Here is a 14325-nt window from a genome sequence, read left to right on the forward strand (position 1 = left end):
CTGCTGCTGCTAAGTCGCTTCAGTCGCGTCCAACTCTGTGCGACCCCATAGACGGCAGCCCACCAGGCTCCCCTGTCCCTGGGATTCTCTAGGCAAGAACACTGGAGTGGGTTGCCATTTCCTTCTCCAATGCATGAAAGGGAAAAGGGAAAGTGACATGACTCTTACTGACCCCATGGACTGCAGCCTACTAGACTCCTCTGTCCATGGGATTTTCTAGGCAAGAGTACTGGAGTGGGGTGCCAGTACCTTCTCCACAGTACAATGCTACTAGTCTGTAAAACACCATATATAAAGTAGTAAAGAGAAGACTGGAAACTATCATTTAGAGGAGGAAATTAGCAATTAACACTCTTGAGCCCTTAACCTACAATAGGAAATATAACTTGTTTTGAATATCTATAAACCATCCATGAAAATTATCATACATTAGACTTCACAGAAAATATCCATAATTCCTCCAGGGGAAGAATATTTTTTTAAGTTGTGTGCCCAGATCACAATGCCCGCAATTAATTTTAATATTATTTTAAAGCATCATTTAAAGATGTAACATCATCCTGATAAATTATGTCAGGTCAAAATTAAACCATAGAATTAGAAATTTTGTAAGTAATGGAAATTAAATCACTACGTGTCAAATTTTCAGAAGCAAAGATACACACTGAGATGAATTCATATCCTGGAGACATGAATAGAAAATAGATTGGCCTCATTCATTAAAGTCAACAAGAATATTCATATAACATTAATAGAAATAGTATAAGAAAGTATCTGTCAAATGCGCACTTCTGAGTGACCATGATTTGACTGTCATTCTGTGGAGTAAAGCTTGCTCTTCTCAAGAGAGTGGTAGTCTAGCTCATAACTCACATAATCATCATCCAAGTGCTTCTCCTCAGAACAATCACCAGGCATGCAGCAGGCGTGCCTGTCACACAACATGTTAAAAAGACTACAACGGAGAATATTTTTAAATGTGTACTCCAAAGTTAAGATTTCATAAATTTCCTCATCTTGCTGTTTCACGAAGGATCTTCTTATGTGAAACTGTCCTTTTTTCCAACTTCAAGTATATGATACGTAAAAGCATGACAATGACTAGGCACTGAGGTGCCCCTGCTCAGATCCACACTGCAGCTCTGTAGTCTTGCCCAGCGCTGTATTTGCACCACCAACAGAAGTTGTTACTGTGGTGGAAAAGACAGATAAGATCTTGATATAGGAATTATTTTTCCTCATGAATCCCTGTAGAGTGTCCTGGGGATCTGCAGGGGCCCACAGACCACACTTTGAGAACTGCTGGTTTCATGAATTTCCCTGCATCTGCTTTGGTCCGAGTGGCTCTGTAGCTTTAAATTCGCAAGTAATTTCCTTGGTTCTTAAGATAAAATCTAACACCATTCAAAAGTCTATCTCTGGGCCCTTTTCCATATATCCAGGGTCATGCCATGATAGCCCCTACATGCATGTGTACAGTCTACCGACTTCGGTCTTGTTCACGTCTCTAAAAGTACCAGAACCATTCTTGTGCAGGGACACTCTATATGCTATGCTTTGTTTTGTATTATTAGTTTTTTTTTTTTTTTATTCTGGGAAATTTTGCTCTTCATGAGTTACTTAACAAATTCATACTCATTCTTCAAGTCTCATACTTCGGATTACTTCCCTGGGGAGACTGCTGCTGCTGCTGCTGCTGCTAAGTCATTTAAAGGTGGTCTAAATGAGCTTCCCAGGATACTCACTGCCATCAACATCTGATACTTCTGTGTAGCCCAGGGCCCAAATGTAAATACCTAATTATCTTATAACTACTTCTTTCATGGCAATGTCCTTGCTCCAGTGTGACCTCTGTAAGGTCAGGGCCTCTGAGTCTCATACTGAAGACTCTCCACAAGGCCAGCAAATAAAGGAACACACTGCACAACATCTTTCTATATGTAGTTTTACAGCATTAGGCCTCTGGGAAAAGATTCAAAAGGAAGAGGAAGAAACATGTCTTCAAATACATTTCATGAGTAAATAAAAGTTACGTTTGTATTAAAGAAAATTCTATATTCTTATGGAATAAATTGGAGAAGGAAATGGCAACCCACTCCAGTATTCTTGCCTCAAGAATCCTGTGGACAGAGGAGCCTGGGGGACTGCTGTCCATAGGATCGCATAGAGTCGGACACGACTGAAGTGACTTAGCATGAATAGCACGCGTGCATGTAATAAACATAACATAAATGCAAGTACCATAAAAGTAAATAAATTAATATAAATAAATGAGTTCAGTTAGTTCAGTTCAGTCACTCAGTCGTGACCGACTCTTTGCAATCCCATGAATCGCAGCATGCCAGGCCTCCCTGTCCATCACCAACTCCCGAAGTTCACTCAGACTCACGTCCATTGAGTCAGTGATGCCATCCAGCCATCTCATCCTCTGTCGGTCCCCTTCTCCAATAAATGAGGTACATTCATAGAAAAACATGTTATTCCATAACATTCAGCCACAGGGCATCAGATATATTTCCTCTAATTCTAAAAGCAGATGGATATTGATATTCTCAATATTAATGCCAATATCAAATGTCACTCAAACTATTTCATAGCTAAGGCAGAAATCAGAGTTTTGGAAATGACTGAAAATGAAAGTCTGAGCTAGGACACGAGTCACTGAGAATCAGGTTCCTTCTTACTTCCTGAGTTTTCTTAGGAACCAGTTAACACAGAAAGCGCCTCATGATTTCCACTCTGACAGTTTCCCAGCCCCAGTCACTGTGTTCGTTCTCTTTCAGGTAGACATGGATGCCCTGGAAGTACCTCTTCACGGCCAGTGTGGGGCCCGTCCTTCCCAGGGCAGAGTCTTCCTCTTCCATCACCTGCCCCAGGCAGGCGTCAAGGTCGTCCAGCTGATGATGGAGTCCAGTGTGGAGATGCTCCAGGAGGGTTGTGTCCCAGGCAGCAGAGGAGCACTCTGTGTGGAAGAGGTTGAAGCTCTGCTGGAACATCTCGTGGAGCACAGAGAAGGCCTGGGCCTCTGGAGCTGGCTGCCACTCACCTGCTCCAGAGGGAATCTGAAGTCTTTCCTGTAGCCCAGACAGGAAAGAGAGAGATTGTGTTTATTTGATGCAAATGTGAAGGTCTCCTGCTTTTCCAAGTCAAGGCTCTGAGGCAGTTCATGGATTCAGAGGAAGAGATGGGGTTGGAGACAAGCATCATCAGTATCATCATTGAGGAGATAAAGAACCATTGGTCAATTCCTCAAGGAAGCATTCCAATTGAGATGAGCGGTTGTGAGCTTTGTTTCATCTTCATTTCATGTAAGGATCTTCTGTTGTGTGCCTCTTAAATATTAAGTCCAAAATGTTCATATTCTGAGTTTACCCAGATACATGTACTACCTCATTTTGGGCTTGCCTTTCACTTCAACAGCCTGGAAATCAGTCATGAGTTTCTGCTCTTCTGTATCCTTACATTGAAGTAAAATGTATTCATTAAAAACGTAGATGTTCTAATTCCATGGAATGCTTATTATGTCAGTAACTTGGAACTAATGATATATTAAGAGGTATTGGATCTTTCTTCCTGATGCTAAGATCAACTTTTAAGGAAACTTTGTTAGACTTCTTTTTCAAACTTCTTTTGCTGCTTCTGCATATTCCTCTTGAAAGACTTGATCAGATGTGAAAAATATCTGAGCTTTATATGCATGGATCTCACCTTATTCTCCTCAGCAGAACTTTTAATTTGTCAATTTTGGTTGTATTTACTCTCCATAATTGAGGAAATTACTAAACATTTATTATGTGCCAATCCAAATGCTGAGCTTGTTACAGAGTCCAAGTTGCTCTGCTTGCAGCAGGGCAAATCAATGAATCCAAGACGAGGTGTTGGGAGCAGGAAAGGACTTTATTCGGGAACTGGCTGACTGAGAAGAGGAAAGGCTAGTGCCTCAAAATAACCGTCTTGTGGGGGTCCTGGGTGTCAGACTCTTTTATGAATCAGACATGGGAGGAGGTGAGGAAACAAAGTAAAGGACGTTTAATTCCTGAAAATATCTCCCAGAACAGCCAGCAAGCCTCAGGTAGGCGGATGTGTTAGTTGCACTTCCTGATAGTCATTTCATGGGTGGTGTGAAATGGAATATCTCATGTCATGTCAACAAACAAAGATGTCATATCGATCTGTGATTCTGGCCTTCCCAAATGTGAATTTCTGGGACAAAAACAATTGAAGTCACAGAAGCAGATCCAGTGTAAATTCAAAATTAACCCTTCCTGGTTACAAACTAAGCCTATAACCAAGATGATGAATCCTCCAAAGTCACTCTCATGAAAGTAAAGTGTAACCACCACTCCTGTCCAAGTGTTCAAGTGGTTAGAATGTCCCTTTTTTATCCCAGGCCATTGTCCTTGCCATGTCCAAGCAACCCACTTTTTTATTAGGTCCTTTTATACGGTTTTCATATTGCTACCTCTTCTTTGACATTTGTAATTCAGTTTGTAAAAGCTGTGCTAATGCTCCTACAATCTTTTCGATTTCCACTTTGAGGTTTATGGCAAAAACAGGAACAGAAAATGTAAATGAATAGAACAGTTAATGTATTTCCTCAGCGATTTTTCAAGAGATAAAAACTTTCCACTCATTGAACATTCCTAGAAAGTAAAAGTAAGCAGTGAATGAAGACGTAACCCACAAAGGTAAAGTAAATGATGTAATGAATAAACTGTAGTGACTTCTCTGTCCAAATGACAAATGTCACTTAACTACACAAACAGGGATGAAGAGCTCTACAGTGTGACAGATTTCAGAATAGCTTATGTGAAATAGTTTAGCTGCAGACAGAGCCAGGGGAGGGTAGCAGGCTCTTAGGCACAGTGTTACCTAAAAGGATAGTGGACGGCTTTGCTAACTCCCAGTGTCTACTTATTTATCTTTATTTGTCTGTTTACATTTCTCACTCTTCGTGGATGTTAATGGATTCTGAGGATGTAAACCTATTAACTTACCCTGAAAAGAGACAGGGGTACAGACTGGACGGTCATTTTATTCATGTGTGAGGGGTCAGCTATGAGCTGGAAGCTACTAGATGTAGTGTTTGGACAGCACATCATGTTCACGCAAGAGATGAGATTAGATGTTATAATGTTGACCAGTAAGCTGAGCATTAAGGGAAGGGAAGCAGGTCATCTCAGGGAAATTCTATCCCGTTTCCATAGTTGGATGTGTGAATTTTCTGCCTCGTGGGAACAGTTAACAGATACCGAAATCTTATGTGTCCAAGCATTGTCAGAAGTACGTTATGTCCTACAATCTTCAGAAAAATCCAGAGAAACTTATATGATCATCAGTTCCATATAAGAGGAGACAACCGTAGTGCCGAAGGTCACACAGGCAGTGCAGGCTGCAGCTGTGACATCAACCCAGGAGTCTTGCCCCCATGTCCACTGTCTCATGCACCGGACCGAGCTGTCTGCTCTGACAATGTGCTTCCTATTTTAGAGGAAGACTTAGTAAGGTCTTCCTTTCCAGTTCCTATTCGTCATTGTCACAAAAGTGCCATTCGCTCATTCCAGGGACATGACAGTCAGTAGATGACAGCTGAGTACACAGTTCCCTTTGCACCTGATAAGTTCCAATCCTATATTTCAAGTGGTGTTTTGTTGAGATCTACAGAGGAGCCTGGCCAATTATGGCAACTACACAACAACTCTGAGAGTCTCTGTTTCTACCTGAGATAATATTTTGAGAAATTATCCAGAAAGTTAAAAAATCCATTTAGATTTACTCTTACTATCTTTGTTTTCAGAAGATTATCATTTTCTGAAACAGTCTTCAAATTCTGCTACTGCTGCTGCTACTACTGCACGCTTCAGTCGTGTCCGACTCTGTGCGACCCCATAGACGGCAGCCCACCAGGCTCCCCCGTCCCTGGGATTCTCAGGCAAGAACACTGGAGTGGGTTGCCATTTCCTTGTCCAATGCATGAAAGTGAAAAGTGAAAGTGAAGTCGCTCAGTCGTGTCCGACTCTTAGAGACGCCATGGACTTCAGCCTACCAGGCTCCTCCATCCATGGGATTTTCCAGGCAAGAATACTGGAGTGGGGTGCCATTGCCGTCAAATACTAGGTCTACTCAAACTTTGGTGTGTATAGTTCTCTTAGAACTAGTCCTGGGACAGAACTGAAGCTCTGATACTTGGGCCGCCTGATGGGAAGAGCCCACTCTCTGGAAAAGACCCTGATGCTGGGAAAGATTGAGGGCAGGACAAGAAGGGGACAACAGAGGATGAGATGATTCGATTGCATTGGATTGACTCAATGAACATGAATTTTAGCAAACTCTGAGAGATAGATGACAGGTTGGACATGCCTTAGTGACCAACAACATTGGGACAGAGACCCCTCTGTGCACTTTCTCTGGGACAGACACCTTCCTGGATTCCCCACATGTGCCATTACTGCCTTTAGGGAGCTTACAATCTATCAGGGCGGTCAAATGTTACATAATTAGATGCATTACTTAATTACAACTGTGCACGATGTAGCTAAAGGAGAATGCTTAAGGTTAATGAGGAATCAAGTGGAGGCTGAAGAGTAGAGTGCTCAAGTACCACTTATGCAGTTAATCCTGTTAGCAAGTTAAGTACTCTCTCTGAGTTTTCAGTTTCCTTATTTGCAAACATGTCAATAATTAGAGTAATTATCTCATAAGGAAGGTGTGAAGACGACTGTCATGTTTATTAAAAACACTTTGCTGAGAGGTTGCATGTAAAAATTTCTGTCATTAATATAATTACAAATTATCTGTACCTTATAGAATTGGTAAAGACATGCCATTACAAGGATTGAATGTAATTGCAACCTCAGTATCCCTGAGTGTATGGTAGATTATCACTTCCCAGGGAAATATTTAAGGAGATGAGATTATCTGTATTATCTCACAAAGACTGAAGCAAAGTATCCTGTGAAATATCATAGTGGTAGAGGTGAAAGAGAAATAAACCCAGGCAAACATGAATGTTTTAGGACAACCAGCACCTTAAAAAGTGCCTTGTGAATTATAGTTGCAAAATAACTCATTTTAAACAAATGATATCAATGATATTGTTCCCTATAATGTCTCCAGGGAGCTTAAGGCCTACTCAGGTGATATTGTAAAGGTACAATCACAACTGAAATTTTTTAAAGAAGGGAGAAAAGGGTAAATGAGGAAAACATGAGAAAAATCAATAGCTTCTCTCATAAGCTCTTTCTGTACTGAGCATTTCTTGGTGACCTGGAAAAGCCATGTTTTGTATGAATATTTCGTCTTTCTCTGACATTGACGAGACTCTTCTCCCAGGAACAACTAAGAAGGTGTGAGAAGCATAATATACGGCTGTGTAGCTATCAACCACAGTGGCACGCATGATTTGATGTCCCCCACGTACGCACTCATGGCAAAAATTATCGCTTGTATTGATTTCATTACAAAGAGTAGAAAAAGAAAGGAAAGGGCAAACTGGAAAAACCCAGAAAATGAAAGTTTCTCTACTCACTCTTTAAGAGCCACCCATCACCCCAAGCCCTCAGAACTTGCCTACACCTCCCCTGCATGCAGTCCTGAGAGCCCCCAGCGTCCCAATGGCCCTCCCCGTCACTGTGCTGCTGGCCCTGGTGATGCTCTGCTGCAGCCCCACGTGCTCCCTGGGCTGTGAGTTGCCTTCGAGCCACGGCAATCTGGAAAGTTTCACACGTTGGAGTCAGATGGAGAGAGTGCCCATTGTGTCCTGTCTGAGGGACAGGACTGACTTCAGATTTCCTCAGACCCTGGTGCATGGGACCAGGCTTGAGAAGACAGAAGCCACAGCTGTTGTGCACGAGTTGCTCCAGCAGACCTTCCAGCTCTTCAGCACCACGGGCTCTTCTGCAGGTCGGGACAAGAGCCTCCTGGACAGATTCCTCGTGGGACTTGATCAGCAGTTGGAGGACCTGGACACGTGTCTGAGGGAGGGAAGGACACTGGAACAGTCACCTCTAGGGAGTGAGAACTCCAGATTGGCTGTGAAGAGTTACTTCCAGCGAATCAGTGTGTATCTCAAAGAGAAAGAATACAGCCACTGTGCCTGGGAGGTTGTCAGCGTGGAAATCAGAAGGTGCTTGGTCTTTGCCAATGAGCTCATTGGAAAACTCAGGAAATAAAGAAGGTGTTGAATGTGAAAACGGTTCATCTGGTCAACTAAATGGCTATTTTCTAAGACTCAAAGTGCAACCTTTAACTCTAGTTTTGTGTCAGATGACATATAAGTAATAGCTAATATATGGGATTATTTAAATGTATGTTAAATGTTTTGTTACCATAACTGTTTAAAACAGATTTAAGAACTCATTTTTCATATCTTAAAAAGTTGTAATATTTATTTATTTATCTAAATTATTGGAAATATTTACTCTGTTCATAGCATTTAAATCTTTATCATTCATAAGATATTTGCTTTGTACTATATTTTTTATGACTACTCTTGTTTTTCACTTGAGAAAATGAAAGTTATTTGAAAAAACAAATTGACTTGCACATATCTTTGAATAAAATCTAACCCAAAGCCTGATCCTACAAGATAAACCTATACTGAAGTCACCTGAATAAAAAGGGAATGGGGTTACCCACCCTGGGTCATAGAAAGAACAATGGACAATGTGAGGAGGGATTGAATGTGATTCTTGAGACATAGATCAGAGGTGGGAGGGAGATGAGTGGAGAAAAGCCCAGGTCATGGACACAGTTTCCTGCTGGGGGCCTGTAAGAATCGGAGCGCCTTCAAGGATTAGTGGAGAACCACATACATCATGCGGAGAAGGCACTGGCGATCCACTCCAGGACTCTTGCCTGGAGAATCCCAGTAATGGGGGAGCCTGGTAGGTGCAGTCCTTGGGGTCGCTAAGAGTCAGACACCACTGAGCGACTTCACTTTCACTTTTCATTTTTATACATTGGAGAAGGAAATGGCAACCCACTCTAGTACTCTTGCCCGGAGAATCCCAGCTACGCGGAAGCCTGGTGGGCTGCCGTCTTTGGGGTCGCACGGAGTCGGACACGACTGAAGCAACTTAGCAGCAGCACATACATCATAGGCCGTCAATCTGCATATGTGGAATGTAGGATCCTGGAGTAGGATGTGGAAGGGAGAGTAAGTTTTCTACACTTGGCCACTCCTGAGAAGAGAGTCTTCCTAAATTGTTCAAATGTAGGCAAGAAGAAAAAGGCAGCCTGGGGATTGCAGAGACAGCTAAGAGATGTGAGACCTGGTAGCTGCCATGTGACTCTAAAGAAGTAAAAGGGTTTCTTAAACTTATTTATATATATTAAACACACATCATCGCTAAACTTTTAAATAACTCATACAAAGGAATGCATACCCTTGACTTCTAGGAGGATGCATCCTAATCCTATACTGTTAACAATTTAATGGGTATCCTTCCAGACATTTTTATATGTAGTTAATAAATCTATACATATGGACATACTAATGTATATCACATAAATATCCATTTTTCATATACTTCAGTTTCTCATTTATTTATATTTCCTTGCAAATAGATCTTTGAGATTTTTCATTTATACATAAAAATAGATTGCCTAGTTATAAATTGCTGCATTATGTCTTAAATGCAAAACTAAGATAATCATAAAGGCTTATCTTGAAAGTGTGGTAAGATTAATTGCCTTAATTTATAGCACATGCTCACAATGGTACCAGACACTTCCTAAGTGATCCTTACGTATTAATGCCTTGGGTTTGAATCTGGTTAGAAGATTATTTCCTGATGTTCTGGGTCTGTGCTCAGGAAGATGAGGCAGTTCCCAGAGAGCTGTTCAGAGACAGATTCCTGCAGCTCACCCACCACTCAGTGAGAGGGGAAATAGCCATTCACTGGGATGACGAGGCCAAGCCTGTTGCAACAATACCCAGAGTTCTAGACGGAAACATTCCTACCTGGCACACAGGCCAGCTGTCTATAAGGACTCACCCCCACCCTCACTGGATTCTTTGTTTTCCCTGGAGTTTAGGAGCTCAGAGTTTCAGCCAGGAAGCCACAGGCGTCTGGCAGGCAGTCAGGACGATCCTCTGCTCTGTGCACTCAACTCAGCCAGGAGGCCACGCCAGAGGGGATTCCCAGGCTGGATCCTGAAATCCCGTTTTGGCAGCTTGCATTGACTTTCCTTTTCACTTGTTGCATCAACTTTGTTGCTATTTTTGCCTTCTGTGGTTCATTACACAATCTCTGATGATGTAACAAAACTCAAGTCACTTGTCGGATTTGAGTATGTAGATGGCTTTGCTTTGGGCTGTTTCACTTTAAGGAAGATTCAGAAACTGCCTCAGAGACAGGAAACTAACCCAGAACCCACACAGTGGGACTTGTTCACATGTCAGCTGAGGGCGGCCTCTGAGGCTTGTTCAGCAGCTGCAGTCAATGTGTTGTCCTTTTAACCATTTTCTCAACCTTGGGTTAGCCTGACTCACTGCACCCCTGGTAGTGATTCTGAGGATTAACGTCCAGCTCAGAGAACGGCCTGGGATCTGAAGTAAATGCAGGCTTGATGCAGACGAGCATGTTCTGAAAGGGCAGGTCTGAGTGTCCAGCAGCAGCGGGTCCTGGCAGCAAACAGTGACAACAAGGCCTGGGCTGCTCCTGCCTGTTCCTGGGCCATCGACCCTCTGATGGGCGCATTCTGAGAGTGACAGGGGAGCACAGTGTGGGATCCTCTGGTTGGGTATGTTCTGGAGGAGTTAGGAGAGCTAGGCAGAGAGGCCTTCAGCCAAGTACCTGGTTCCAGCTGCATTCTGAAGTGAGCTAGAAAAAAAGTGCACAATGAGTCTATCCAAGGCCTGTGACAAGATGTCCAGGGTGTGAGAAAAGGGAAGAAAGAATACTGCAACCAGGGGCACTTAGATCTCTCTGCATATTGTCCCTCTCCACACCAGGTGGGAGGCCTGAGCAGGGGCTCTGGGCCTACCACCAGTTGTTGGCTGTGAGCACAGGGCAACCCCAGCCTGGGCAGAGTCAGCCTCAGGTGCTGAGAGAGGGCGAGAGTGAGGCCGCAGCTGGAAGGTGGGAAGACACGCTCTTCCCTCAAGCTGGAGACAGACTCTCCATTGTGGTCCTGAAGCTTCACAGGAGCTCTCTAGGTTGCCAAGCAAAATGTCTCCAGTTAGGTTGGCCCATTTTTAAAATTTGTATACACTTATACAAATGGTTGGTTTTCTTTTGAGTTGAGTTTCTCTTACTCACTACTATGTTTGTGCATTTATTGTGCTTCTTACATCTTGTTATTAACAACCCTATTATAAGCCTAGACAACAACTTATTTATTTACGCCATTTTAAGGGATTTTACGTCATTTCGTGTTTGGTACTGTTATCAATAATGCTGGTATAAGTATTCTTTACTTATATCCTGATGCATAGGCACTTGATTTTTTTTCCAGGCTGATTGCTGCAGTTACTAGATCATAGGCTATGCATATTTCAACTATGCTACAAAATGTTTTTAATTTACAATTTAGACACCAAGTAGCAGTTGCTCTATATGAACATCACCCTTGACGTTTTCAATCCTTTAAAATTTTTATTTGCAGACAATATACATTTATTTAAAAATTTGAAAATCCAACCAAATACTTTTAGATATGGCATTTGTAAAGTTAGCCAGATTAAAAATCAAAATTATTTTGTTATGTGTTTGTGTGTGAAAATGCAAGGAAAACCCAGTCCATTAAAAAGTAGAAAATGTAATGAAAAAACTCTTTCTTTCATTCTTGCAACAACAGTAAATAATAAATATGTTGGGGAAAAAACTCAAAAAGAATGTGAAGAATATATAATCAAGCCAGTAGCAAAAGTTTATTGAGAGACATTGTAAAAATAGTTCAATAAATTGGCAGCATTTGCTTCTTTGGTTTATGAAGTAGTTAAGAAACATTTGATAAATATTTGTCACTATATGACAGTGTCAGTCTCAGTAGGAGGTGGCCTTGGCAGTCCCCTATTGTAGACTCTGGATTCCCTTCTCACTGATGCTGACCACCTCATCACATGCTTACATGTCTTTTGCTTTCTCAGAAGAAGAATTAGTTGGGCAAATTGCTTAATCCTTATGGATGATCAAGATGAAAAAAAGAGATAATCTGAATGTAACAGAGAAAGCTTCTATTCTTCATTAGTTTCTGGCCATCTAGTTTGGATCAAATTTCAATTATAGACTTGTCCTTAGAGGCCAAAAGTGAAGGTAATTTGCCTGTCAATGCTACATTCAAAAGGATTAAAGTCTGGGACTTCCCTGGTGGGCCAGTGGTTAAGAATCCACCTGCCAATGCAGGGGACATGGGTTCCATCCCCGGCCAGGGAGGATTACCTGTGCTGTGAGGCAACTAAGCCTGTGCACCCCAACTACTGAGCCCGTGCCCTAGAGTCTGTGCTCTGCAGCAAGAGAAAGCTCCACAGTGAGAAGCCTGAGCACCTCAACTAGAGATCAGCCCATGCTTGCTCCAACTAGAGAAAGCCCACCTGCTCCAACAAAGAGCCAGTCCAGTCATAAATTAATTAATTAAAAATTACCTAGTCTCCACTTTATTAAGAACTCCTTAATGCCTCTCCCCCATGCCCCCCCCCCCTCCCCAGCCCACACACACACACACACTCTGGTTGTAGCAACTTTTTATTTATTTTATTTTTGGTTGTGAGACTTGTGGGATCTTAGTTCTCTGACCAGGGCTGGAACTCGGGCCTCCTGCCCTGAAAGCATAGAGTCCCAACCACTAGATCTTCCGGGAATTCCCAGATCTCCTTAGTTTTTTACCTAATGTTCTTTTTCTATCCTGGGATGTCATTTAGGATGCCCCATTACCTTTAATTGCCACGTCTTCTTAGGCACCTCTGGCTATGACTTTCTCAGTAGTAGACATTTTATGTTATTGTCAATGGTATCATTTTTAAATGTCATTTTCCAACTTTAAGCTCATATAAAATGAAGTGGTTGATTTTTAATATTGATCTTGTTTTCCTGCTGCTCCCTCCATCTTGAGCTGTGTTGGTCACCATGGAGCCGACAACCCCATGTGGCCAACTGAGCGCTTGCCTAGTCCAGCCTGAGCTGTACTGTGACTAACAGCATGCACTGTATTTTGAAGGCACTATGAAAAAGAAGAATGTAACTATCTCATTGCTAGTTTTGTATTGTTTTATGTTGAAATGATAACATTTAGATATATTGTTAAAGAAAATATACTGTTCAAATTAACTTTTTTCTTTTTACTCTTTTGATGTGGCCTCCAGAAAAATTTAAATTGCACCTTCATATAAAAAGAAGTAGTTTTTTAATTTCCTAGCTGCAGTCACCATCTGCACTGGTTTTGGAGCCCTGGCACATAAAGTCTGTCACTGTTTCCATTGTTTCCCCATCTATTTACCATGAAGTGATAATGAGTTTGAACAAACTCCGGGAGGTACTGAAGGACAGGGAAGCCTGGTATTCTGCCTTCCATGGGGTTGCAAAAAGTCGGACCCGACCTAGCGACTGAAAAACAACAACAAGGTTGATAAAGTTATGTGATGTCTTGCTCCTTATGGCTAAGGCCTCCAAAAAAATTCAGGACAACTTAGTTTAACATCATTCTGTTTTGTTTTTTATATACATTATTTTTTCTTTTATGTAAATATATTTATTTTTAATTGAGTGATAATTGGTTTACAATATTGTGTTGGTTTCTGCCATATATCAACATGAATCAGCCACAGGTATACATACATCCCCTCCCTGTGGAACCTTCCTGCCCCTTCCCACCCCTCTAGGAACGTCACTCTATTTTAGATTGAAAAAAATAGGTCCCTTTTTAAAAATTATAAACTGCATATTTTTATTTTAAATCATACATATATCATGTATTTATTGTTCATCAACTTAGTTTAACATTATTCTCTTATAGATGTAAAAAATAGGTATCTTTTTTAAAATCATAAACTGCAAGTATTATTGTTTGGTAATAGCATATTTGAGAATTAAACCTAATTCTTATGAAAAAGAAACTCTTCCAAACAAGGCCCCCTGTCCACAAATCTCATAATATGAAAACAGAAAAAGAAAAATCTTTTCGAAATGAAAGAATCCTGTAATAATCTAGTTCAAAAGATTTGGCTTATATTTTTCTTTAACATTCAGCAATTCATTGAAACTTTAAAAAACATTAGAAATTCTCAGTTTCTATATCTTTTTTCCATGTGGTATATGTAAATTAAAATAGCAAGGAGCTTAAAGAAAAAGAGTTTTGGAGGCAACTAATAATTTAAATGACACA

At 41.3% G+C, this 14325-nt stretch overlaps 2 protein-coding genes across 2 annotated transcripts; one reads left to right on the forward strand and one right to left on the reverse strand.

Moving 5' to 3' along the window:
- Window positions 1–2708: 2708 nt before the first annotated feature.
- LOC107132683 (interferon omega-1-like) lies at window positions 2709–5102 on the reverse strand. The gene is made up of 2 exons (XM_015472423.1): window positions 4998–5102; window positions 2709–3074 (listed from the first exon to the last, which is right to left on the reverse strand). Exons 1-2 carry the CDS (start codon window positions 5100–5102, stop codon window positions 2709–2711), a joined length of 471 nt encoding a protein of 156 aa, XP_015327909.1.
- On the forward strand, window positions 4896–8289 carry LOC517108 (interferon alpha-2). The gene has a single exon (XM_010807769.4). It carries the CDS (start codon window positions 7614–7616, stop codon window positions 8169–8171), a length of 558 nt encoding a protein of 185 aa, XP_010806071.1. The 5' UTR covers window positions 4896–7613; the 3' UTR covers window positions 8172–8289.
- Window positions 8290–14325: the final 6036 nt, after the last annotated feature.

This window comes from Bos taurus, chromosome 8 (genome assembly GCF_002263795.3).
Source record: "Bos taurus isolate L1 Dominette 01449 registration number 42190680 breed Hereford chromosome 8, ARS-UCD2.0, whole genome shotgun sequence".
Taxonomy (NCBI): Eukaryota; Metazoa; Chordata; class Mammalia; order Artiodactyla; family Bovidae; genus Bos; species Bos taurus.

What these genes read in the sequence shown, in the direction of transcription:
- LOC107132683 (XM_015472423.1), bottom strand. Translation starts at nt 5,102, where the DNA reads ATGATGTGCTGTCCAAACACTACATCTAGTAGCTTCCAGCTCATAGCT. An exon ending in TACCCCTGTCTCTTTTCAGG is followed by an intron (nt 3,075 to 4,997) that starts GTAAGTTAATAG and finishes TCTGGGCTACAG; the next exon opens with GAAAGACTTCAGATTCCCTC.
- LOC517108 (XM_010807769.4), top strand. Translation starts at nt 7,614, where the DNA reads ATGGCCCTCCCCGTCACTGTGCTGCTGGCCCTGGTGATGCTCTGCTGC.